General features: G+C 43.9%; 1 protein-coding gene across 3 annotated transcripts in view; it reads left to right on the top strand.

Moving 5' to 3' along the window:
* Window positions 1-7,045, top strand: part of LOC124032365 (uncharacterized protein C3orf20-like) — a 23,069-nt gene extending 16,024 nt beyond the window's left edge. For 2 of the 3 annotated variants that reach the window (XM_046344732.1, XM_046344725.1), the window contains exons 16-18: window positions 1,312-1,454; window positions 1,646-1,781; window positions 5,258-7,045. In XM_046344732.1, the coding sequence (XP_046200688.1) occupies window positions 1,312-1,454; window positions 1,646-1,778 (276 nt within the window). In that variant the 3' untranslated portion in view covers window positions 1,779-1,781; window positions 5,258-7,045. Of the gene's footprint in view, window positions 1-1,311; window positions 1,455-1,645; window positions 1,782-5,257 lie in introns of those variants that run through there. The other variant, XR_006838264.1, reaches the window with a different exon arrangement.
* Window positions 7,046-10,858: the final 3,813 nt, after the last annotated feature.

Raw genomic sequence — 10,858 nt, 5'->3', positions numbered from 1 at the left:
CATGTCAGATATAGAGTTGAAATGTATTCCATTTGGAGTTTTCACCCCGATTTTACACTTTATATACATCACAGAAGACTGAAATATAACAAAACTGTTTGACATAGAAACCTTTTTGGCATGTTTAAAAAAAATTTTTTTATTAATTATGAAATTAAGACAAATATGAATAACATTCCAACCATGAGGAAGTCATTTGGCGGCAGGAAAGGGCTACTTACTGAAAATGAGCCAACCTGGCTGGGCGTGGAGGAAGGGCTACTTACTGAAAATGAGCCAACCTGGCTGGGCGTGGAGGAAAGGGCTACTTACTGAAAATGAGCCAACCTGGCTGGGCGTGGAGGAAAGGGCTACTTACTGAAAATGAGCCAACCTGGCTGGGCGTGGAGGAAAGGGCTACTTACTGAAAATGAGCCAACCTGGCTGGGCGTGGAGGAAAGGACTACTTACTGAAAATGAGCCAACCTGGCTGGGTGTGGAGGAAAGGACTACTTACTGAAAATGAGCCGACCTGGCTGGTTGTGGAGGAAAGATGGACAGACAGAGTGAAACTCTCTTCAATATGCTAATAATGTAACTGTCTTTAATAAAGACTATTGGATGGATCTATTGGATGGATCTACTTACCAGAATTATAAATAAAAGTGACACAAAGTTATTTTGAAGTGGAACACGTATGAGACGTTAGGTATACCGAGGGTTATGGACTTTCTCTTCTTCTCTTACCGTTTGCGTACAGAAACAGCCGCTGCTGTAGACTAACTAATGAAGAACAGGCTCGTCAGGTCCTTCTGTTGTAAACCTGAGACCAGGTTACCATATGAATGACTGACTGACTTCTGGCTTGCCTAGATAGGATGAACCCTGGTTAAACCAGAGAAGGGAGACAATGGTGAGCTCAGCATTCAGGCTGGTTCAAATAGGCTGAATAAAATACTTTAGTGTCCGATGGAGGGTCAACTCATCTGCAGGTCAGAACAGAGAGAAACAGAGGATTAGGATAAAGCCGGTTGTGAAGACAAACACTAAGCAATAATCGATTGATGGCTTTTCAATTGAAAAGGAGGAACCTAAATGCACTGTGAATGCTATCAGAATGTCTTTGTTTTCATCATCTTAAAAATTAAAAATAAATAAAAAGATAGAATGCATTTGTCAACAGTTTATAAAACTTTGTTTTTGAGTTACAGTCATTTTAAGTGGATGTCATATCCAGATATTTTGACTTTTTTTTGCGCTAATTTTCTTTGGAAACAATCATTATCAGGTCTCCGTCAGTCTATAAGATGTTTCTGTTTATTGGTTCAACAGATGTACATCAGAGGGAAGCTGCTGTTCGCTGACTACATCTTCAACGGCTACAGCTGCTCAGTGAGGGACCTCCACAAGCAGATCTCTAAAACTAGAGGGGACTACAGACAGGGCCAGAGCCTGCCCTCAGACTACAAGTTCAGGTAAAAAGCTACTGAAGTGACACTTACCTACTGCCATTGTGCCCTTCAGCAAGGCACTTGCACTTGCTTAAACCCGTAACCTGCTCCAGGGGCCAGGGTGCTGCTTCATGTGATCATATTTCACACGACTTCTGAGAAAACGTATTGAATTGAGTTGAACGGGAACAGTACCCTCTCTGCTGTGTTGGCAGTGCCCAGGTGAAGAGTCCAGCAGTAGGGAACCCACCTGGCCATCAGGGAGCTCAGAAGGTCCCTGATGGACGAGGAGACATCTCTCGTGGAACACCTGCCCTGTTAGAGAAGGGAAAAGTCCCAAACCAGTGAGCGGTACGTACATAAACCTAATACTCTGTGGTACAGGTATCACCCCGTCCTTTTAGGATCATTACTTAATGTTGTGATTGACTTCCTGTTCTCTTACCACTCACCCAATATTGTGCTTGTGACACTGGTTTATCGACTGTCATTACCTCATTCTCACTGACAACAAGTGCAGGGATTCATGAAAGACGGGACAATCCCAACTTTGTTTCCTCAGAATAATTTTTTCTTAATTTTAACAACATTTTAAATGCAAATGGATTTATATCATCTCTGTCAGAAACCATATATGGCAGGGTAGCCTAGTGGTTAGAGTTGAGGGGTGGCAGGTAGCCTAGTGGTTAGAGTGTAGAGGTGGCAGGTACCCTAGTGGTTAGAGTGTAGAGGTGGCAGGTAGCCTAGTGGTTAGAGTGGAGGGGTGGCAGGTAGCCTAGTGGTTAGAGTGTAGAGGTGGCAGGTAGCCTAGTGGTTAGAGAGTAGAGGTGGCAGGTAGCCTAGTGGTTAGAGTGGAGGGGTGGCAGGTAGCCTAGTGGTTAGAGTGGAGGGGTGGCAGGTAGCCTAGTGGTTAGAGTGTAGAGGTGGCAGGTAGCCTAGTGGTTAGAGTGGAGGGGTGGCAGGTAGCCTAGTGGTTAGAGTGGAGGGGTGGCAGGGTAGCCTAGTGGTTAGAGTGGAGGGGTGGCAGGGTAGCCTAGTGGTTAGAGTGGAGGGGTGGCAGGTAGCCTAGTGGTTAGAGTGGAGGGGCGGCAGGGTAGCCTAGTGGTTAGAGTGGAGGGGTGGCAGGTAGCCTAGTGGTAGCCTAGGGGTTAGAGTGGAGGGGTGGCAGGTAGCCTAGTGGTTAGAGTGGAGGGGTGGCAGGGTAGCCTGGTGGTTAGAGTGGAGGGGTGGCAGGGTAGCCTAGTGGTTAGAGTGGAGGGACGGCAGGGTAGCCTAGTGGTTAGAGTGGAGGGGTGGCAGGGTAGCCTGGTGGTTAGAGTGGAGGGGTGGCAGGGTAGCCTGGGGTTAGAGTGGAGGGGTGGCAGGGTAGCCTGGTGGTTAGAGTGGAGGGGTGGCAGGGTAGCCTAGTGGTTAGAGTGGAGGGGTGGCAGGGTAGCCTAGTGGTTAGAGTGGAGGGACGGCAGGGTAGCCTAGTGGTTAGAGTGGAGGGGTGGCAGGGTAGCCTGGTGGTTAGAGTGGAGGGGTGGCAGGGTAGCCTGGTGGTTAGAGTGGAGGGGCGGCAGGGTAGCCTAGTGGTTAGAGTGGAGGGGGCCCTGTGGTTAGAGTTAGCCTAGTGGTTAGGGGTGGAGGGGTGGCAGGGTAGCCTAGTGGTTAGAGTGGAGGGGTGGCAGGGTAGCCTAGTGGTTAGAGTGGAGGGGTGGCAGGTAGCCTAGGGGTTAGAGTGGAGGGGTGGCAGGTAGCCTGGTGGTTAGAGTGGAGGGGTGGCAGGTAGCCTAGGGGTTAGAGTGGAGGGACGGCAGGGTAGCCTAGTGGTTAGAGTGGAGGGGTGGCAGGGTAGCCTGGTGGTTAGAGTGGAGGGTGGCAGGGTAGCCTAGTGGTTAGAGTGGAGGGGCGGCAGGGTAGCCTAGTGGTTAGAGTGGAGGGGTGGCAGGGTAGCCTAGTGGTTAGAGTGGAGGGGGCGGCAGGGTAGCCTAGTGGTTAGAGTGGAGGGGTGGCAGGGTAGCCTAGTGGTTAGAGTGGAGGGGTGGCAGGGTAGCCTAGTGGTTAGAGTGGAGGGGTGGCAGGGTAGCCTAGTGGTTAGAGTGGAGGGGTGGCAGGCTAGCCTAGTGGTTAGAGTGGAGGGGTGGCAGGCTAGCCTAGTGATTAGAGTGGAGGGGTGGCAGGGTAGCCTAGTGGTTAGAGTGGAGGGGTGGCAGGGTAGCCTAGTGGTTAGAGTGGAGGGGCGGGAGGTAGCCTAGTGGTTAGAGTGGAGGGGCGGGAGGTAGCCTAGTGGTTAGAGTGGAGGGGTGGCAGGGTAGCCTAGTGGTTAGAGCGTTGGACTAGTATCCGGAAGGTTGCAAGTTCAAATCCCCGAGCTGACAAGGTACAAATCTGTCGTTCTGCCCCTGGACAGGCAGTTAACCCACTGTTCATAGGCCGTCATTGAAAATAAGAATTTGTTCTTTAACTGTTAAATAAAGAACATTTTATTTTATTTTTTTTTGTTCAACAATTGTTTAAAAGTACTTGATTGTTTCATTCTAACATAGAGTTATTCAAAATATGTCATACAAATCTCAAAGTATTTTTGTTGTTGTTTTATACCACTGTAAATGCTCCAGGGCTAATTTCATTAGCATTTAGGCATGTTTTTCTAGATTGAGAACATAAAATCAGATTTATAAACATTATCTCTTACGTCGAACACAGCAAGTACTTCAATAGTTTAATCTTTTAATATTGCAGGACAATGACAAACATATTTTTTCTGAATATTTACCCCCCTCCAAAAAAAAACGATCTTAAGGGGGTTAGCAATCAGTGAAGGAATTGACAACAGATACTCAAAACAGACATGTTCTTGTCTTTAAAAATAAAAGTTTAATACAAACATTTGTAAAATATAAAAAAGTATTCATTTCACGATCCCCAACCAAATATAACCATTCTATCAGATCTTTCAGCACTCTGGCAGAGTTGACATTAGACAAAAATCTGACTAAATTGCTTCTTCGTTCAAGTGGAATACAATTGAGTTTTTCCTCAGTTGCTTTATGACCCTAAAACCTAATTAAAAGGAAATAATTTAAACCAACATCTATATTCTATCTTAATGTTTACCTTTATTTAACTAGTCAAGTCAGTTAAGAACAAATTCTTATTTTCAATGACGGCCTAGGAACAGTGGGTTAACTGCCTGTTCAGGGGTAGAACGAGAGATTTGCACCTTGTCAGCTCAGGGGTTTGAACTTGCAACCTTCCAGTTACTAGTACAACGCTCTAACCACTAGGCTACGCTGCTGCTCTCTCAGGGAGATGGAGTTGACAGGTTATGGTAGTGACCATGGTGATTTCAATATTGTTTGTTTAAATCAATCAAAAGTATATAACTTTTGGACATGAATAAGGGGTCCTTATGTTATAGCTGGCCCTGGTCCTTCCTGATTCATTTAGAATTTTATTTGACCAATTATGGGGGGAATCACAGCTTTTAGAAAAAATATTCCTTGAAAGTCAGAGAGGGCTATTGCAAGAAACTACATGTGATCATTTTCCAGTTAATATTAATTTCTGCAAGTTTAAAAAAAAGAAGTCACTTTTTGAGGAAGTTTTCATTTGTAATCCTTTGCATCGGACAAGAGCATTTTCTGTCAGAGAGCCCACATGGAAATGAATAAACAAATATAAATATATATTTTTAATTCCCTTTAAATGTAATTTGTTAAGTTCAAATGATTAAACAAAATGCTTTTTTTCATGACATTTCCCTGCCAGACAAGGATCCCTGAGTGACATCTATGTTTAAAATGTCTAACATGCATTGTAAATCTGACTTCTTTGTGTTCCAGGAAATTGACTCCGGGACCTGTGACATCATCGGTCACGTTAAAGAGAGACACCGCTCATGCTAAAAAGCCCAAAAGACTTCTGCTGCATCCTCACTGCCCCATACTCACCACACTGAACAAAGGTCAGCTCCTATCAGAGCTGCAATGTAAGACTCTTTCTGGTGTCACAAGTCATCAGGAGACACTGGAGAAAAACCTCATCCGAGCTGGTCTAGCTGGCTGGAGACAGACAGTCTGCTGGGAGAGAGGGACTAAGTCTAATATTAGGTGCACTACACTGTAAATGTAATGGGGGATCTGTATTACATCTATAACTGTCTTGCACACGTCTTGTTTGACTGAATTGAATTCAACGAAGCAATGCTCCACATACTGTAAATCATAGCACTTTATAGAACTCAGTTGCATCATGGAAGATTTTCCTTATTTTTCTACGGTCTACAAATAAAGACTGTTGTCAATATGTGGACTGTTGTTTCCATATTATCTGTCTTCATATCCTCCAGGACAAAAAAAACTGTTTCAAAGTGAAAAACAAAAACAAAATGATGATCTACTGTTATCCGTCTACCAGTACAATTGTATCAAACCCCGAGCTATCTCATTTCTTCCTGTTGTGACATCATACTGTTTCAGCTGAGAGAGACACTTCCTGACTGATAAAGTGACTGTGTATCAACCAATGATGAGTGAGAGACTGAGAGAAAGAGAACTATGGGTGACTCAGTGACTCAGTGTTGCCTAATGCTGGTTTTTAAAATAACCTATACTGTGGAATGTTCAGAGTGAGAAATATTCTGATAAAATGAATGGTGACGTTAGTTTCTTACCCTACTTCCTCATAGAAATCGGTGACCTGGCAAATGAACTCCCACACATTCCTTCATTTTCCACTAAACTCAGATATTTTACTGACTTTAATTAGCACTGATGACAGAGAGAAATGTTCAATTTAAGCACAGCATGTGATGCTGAAATGCACATGAATATGTGGGCTATTATTTGTATTATTGACCATTGTTATGAGCTATGATGATAAACATCAAGCTTCAACAACATCTAGTCTATTATTTGTAAGTCGCTCTGGATAAGATCGTCTGCTAAATGACTTAAATGTAATGTAATGTAATATTAATGATGATGATGATGATGATGACATTATGGTCATGTATAACAAATGAAATGTGTGTACCGAAGGGCCTTGACTTTACCCCAAGTCATAGGACTCAATCTTCCATATTTATTTTGCACCTACAGTATGCCAGATGTTTAATGTAATTGATTTGTGGAGGTAAATGGGAAATCTGGAGTTGCTACCAGATCTGGAACAACTATAGTTCAAATCATGTTTTGTGGAATGTAACTATAGTTACTTTGGAGGTGACTACAATTATTTGAATACAGATCCCAGAAAAGGCATTTGAAAATAGATCTAAGAAAGTTAAAAACTTTTTTTTTTAAACTTTTTGAAAACAGATCTGTGAAAGCAACTACAAAAAAAAAGATATATATTTGAATACAGATTTTAACTAATGGGAGGGTTGTATCTGGAACAGAAACGATTGGATTGGTTGCCTTCGACTAAAGGGAGGGTTGTATCTGGAACAGAAACGATTGGATTGGTTGCCTTCGACTAAAGGGAGGGTTGTATCTGGAACAGAAATTATTGGATTGGTTGCCTTCAACTAAAGGCAGGGCTGCAAGCAGGAACTGCATGTTGCAGATAGAAATAGGACGAATAGAGCAAACATAATCTCCTATTCTATTCCAGTCTATCTGATAGAAATGTATTGTGTAGAACAAATATGACTATCGGAACATTCTGTAAATATCCATTCTCCTGAACATACCCCAGGTGTAGATAATCAAGTCAAACCAACCAATCAATGACATTCTGTACAGAGAAGTATAAATAAGTTGTGATGCTCAACTGCTGTATGACTCTTTCAACATGCCACTGAAAAGGTAGAACGCTACAATTCATATTATGATACCTGACAACACTGCAGACTCATTAAAACCCATTTGCATACATGCAAACAGCAAGTTGGATGCTTAGCAAAAAAAAAAATTGAAACTCTTTGTCCATCTGTTCTTGTTTCAAACACACACTTTACCATATTTAAATGGCTTAGTTTACTCCCAATACAAACTGACATGATTTTACACTTAGCTTGGCTGTAGTTGATTCAAGACGGTAGTTTTTTTATTTTTACGTTTAGTTTCCTTTCGACACTTAAATAAAAACTTGAAATGCATAGCAATGAGCTGAGAGTTTTTATAACGACTGTACACAAGAGGAATAGTGACTGTTCATAGTATTATTGTTATTACGCATTGTAATAATGCCATTATTATGCAATTATAAAGCCATTTACAAAGACCTATGCAACATTTGCTGCTAAATGTAAATAATCACAAAGGTACAACACATGAAGAAGAACTATGTGTAAAGTGTTACTGTAGAGCCTTGTGAAAATGTCCGTGTCAGTCATTTTGAAGCTGCTAAAGTGATCTACTCTAATGTTGAGGTGATTCTTTGTCCCTCATCTAAGTTACAGTGCCTTCAGAAAGTATTCATACCTCTTGGACTTATTCAACATTTTGTTATGTTACAGCCTGAATTCAAAGTGGGTTTTAAATTAAATGTAAAAAATGTTGCTCACCCATTTACACACAATATCCCATAATGACAAAGTGAAAATATGTTTTTAGAAATGTGATCAAATCAAACAATATCTCATTTACATATATATTCACAATCCTGAGTCAATACATGTTAGAATCACATATATATTCACAATCCTGAGTCAATGCATGTTAGAATCACATATATATTCACAATCCTGAGTCAATGCATGTTAGAATCACATATATATTCACAATCCTGAGTCAATGCATGTTAGAATCACATATATATTCACAATCCTGAGTCAATGCATGTTAGAATCACATATGTATTCACAATCCTGAGTCAATGCATGTTAGAATCACATATATATTCACAATCCTGAGTCAATGCATGTTAGAATCACATATATATTCACAATCCTGAGTCAATGCATGTTAGAATCACATATGTATTCACAATCCTGAGTCAATGCATGTTAGAATCACATATATATTCACAATCCTGAGTCAATGCATGTTAGAATCACATATATATTCACAATCCTGAGTCAATGCATGTTAGAATCACATATGTATTCACAATCCTGAGTCAATGCATGTTAGAATCACATATATATTCACAATCCTGAGTCAATGCATGTTAGAATCACATATGTATTCACAATCCTGAGTCAATGCATGTTAGAATCACATATATTGTCATGCAGGTGAAAGAGGACCCAAAAGCGACTTGGCGAAAACAGAGTCTTTAATCCAGTAAAGTAAATACAATCAAAAAACACAACTTTCACTCGAAATGACGAGGACAAACTGGAGACTCGATCTTGAACAGCAGGTGAACAGCAGGTTGCCTCGGGAAGGCACTTGAACCAGACAGACTCAGACACCTGCTCACCACGCAGCATCTGAGGAAAACACGACACGACAGGGCGATACACAAACACAGCACGGTGAATTCTAGACAAGGAACCGACAGGGCAGAAACGAATAACAAGGAGAGAAATAGGGACTCTAATCAGGGAAAAGGATCGGGAACAGGTGTGGGAAGACTAAATGATGATTAGGGGAATAGGAACAGCTGGGAGCAGGAACGGAACGATAGAGAGAAGAGAGAGCGAGAGAGTGAGAGAGGGAGGGGGAGAGAGAGGGATAGAAAGAGGAAAGAACCTAATAAGACCAGCAGAGGGAAACGAATAGAATGGGAAGCACAGGGACAAGACAAGATAATAAATGACAAAACATGACAGTACCCCCCACTCACCGAGCGCCTCCTGGCGCACTCGAGGAGGAATCCTGGCGGCAACGGAGGAAATCATCAATGAGTGAACGGTCCAGCACGTCCCGAGACGGAACCCAACTCCTCTCCTCAGGACCGTAACCCTCCCAATCCACTAAGTATTGGTGACCCCGTCCCGAGAACGCATGTCCATGATCTTATGTACCTTGTAAATAGGTGCGCTCTCGACAAGGACGGGAGGGGGAGGGAAGACGAACGGGGTGCGAAGAAAGGGCTTAACACAGGAGACATGGAAGACAGGATGGACGCGACGAAGATGTCGCGGAAGAAGCAGTCGCACAGCGACAGGATTGACGACCTGGGAGACACGGAACGGACCAATGAACCGCGGAGTCAACTTACGAGAAGCTGTCGTAAGAGGAAGGTTGCGAGTGGAAAGCCACACTCTCTGGCCGCAACAATACCTTGGACTCTTAATCCTGCGTTTATTGGCGGCTCTCACAGTCTGTGCCCTGTAACGGCAAAGTGCAGACCTCACCCTCCTCCAGGTGCGCTCACAACGTTGGACAAACGCTTGAGCGGAGGGAACGCTGGACTCGGCAAGCTGGGATGAGAACAGAGGAGGCTGGTAACCCAGACTACTCTGAAACGGAGATAACCCGGTAGCAGACGAAGGAAGCGAATTGTGAGCGTATTCTGCCCAGGGGAGCTGTTCTGCCCAAGACGCAGGGTTTCTGAAAGAAAGGCTGCGTAGTATGCGACCAATCGTCTGATTGGCCCTCTCTGCTTGACCGTTAGACTGGGGATGAAACCCGGAAGAGAGACTGACGGACGCACCAATCAAACGACAGAACTCCCTCCAAAACTGTGACGTGAATTGCGGGCCTCTGTCTGAAACGGCGTCTAACGGAAGGCCATGAATTCTGAATACATTCTCGATAATGATTTGTGCCGTCTCCTTAGCGGAAGGAAGTTTAGCGAGGGGAATGAAATGTGCCGCCTTAGAGAACCTATCGACAACCGTAAGAATCACAGTCTTCCCCGCAGACAAAGGCAGACCGGTAATGAAGTCTAGGGCGATGTGAGACCATGGTCGAGAAGGAATGGGGAGCGGTCTGAGACGACCGGCAGGAGGAGAGTTACCCGACTTAGTCTGCGCGCAGTCCGAACAAGCAGCCACGAAACGGCGCGTGTCACGCTCCTGAGTCGGCCACCAAAAGCGCTGGCGAATAGACGCAAGAGTGCCTCGAACACCGGGATGACCAGCTAACTTGGCAGAGTGAGCCCACTGAAGAACAGCCAGACGAGTGGAAACAGGAACGAAAAGGAGGTTACTAGGACAAGCGCGCGACGACGCAGTGTGCGTGAGTGCTTGCTTAACCTGTCTTTCAATTCCCCAGACTGTTAACCCGACAACACGCCCATAAGGAAGAATCCCCTCGGGATCAGTAGAAGCCACAGAAGAACTAAACAGACGGGATAAGGCATCAGGCTTGGTGTTCTTGCTACCCGGACGGTAAGAAATCACAAACTCGAAACGAGCGAAAAACAACGCCCAACGAGCTTGACGGGCATTAAGTTGTTTGGCAGAACGGATGTACTCAAGGTTCTTATGGTCTGTCCAAACGACAAAAGGAACGGTCGCCCCCTCCAACCACTGTCGCCATTCGCCTAGGGCTAAGCGGATGGCGAGCAGTTCACGGTTACCCACATCATAGTTGCGCTCAGATGGC

This window comes from Oncorhynchus gorbuscha, linkage group LG01 (genome assembly GCF_021184085.1).
Source record: "Oncorhynchus gorbuscha isolate QuinsamMale2020 ecotype Even-year linkage group LG01, OgorEven_v1.0, whole genome shotgun sequence".
Lineage (NCBI taxonomy): Eukaryota > Metazoa > Chordata > Actinopteri > Salmoniformes > Salmonidae > Oncorhynchus > Oncorhynchus gorbuscha.
Note: the sequence above shows the minus strand (reverse complement) of the source record. Positions and strands in the feature narration are given on the sequence as shown.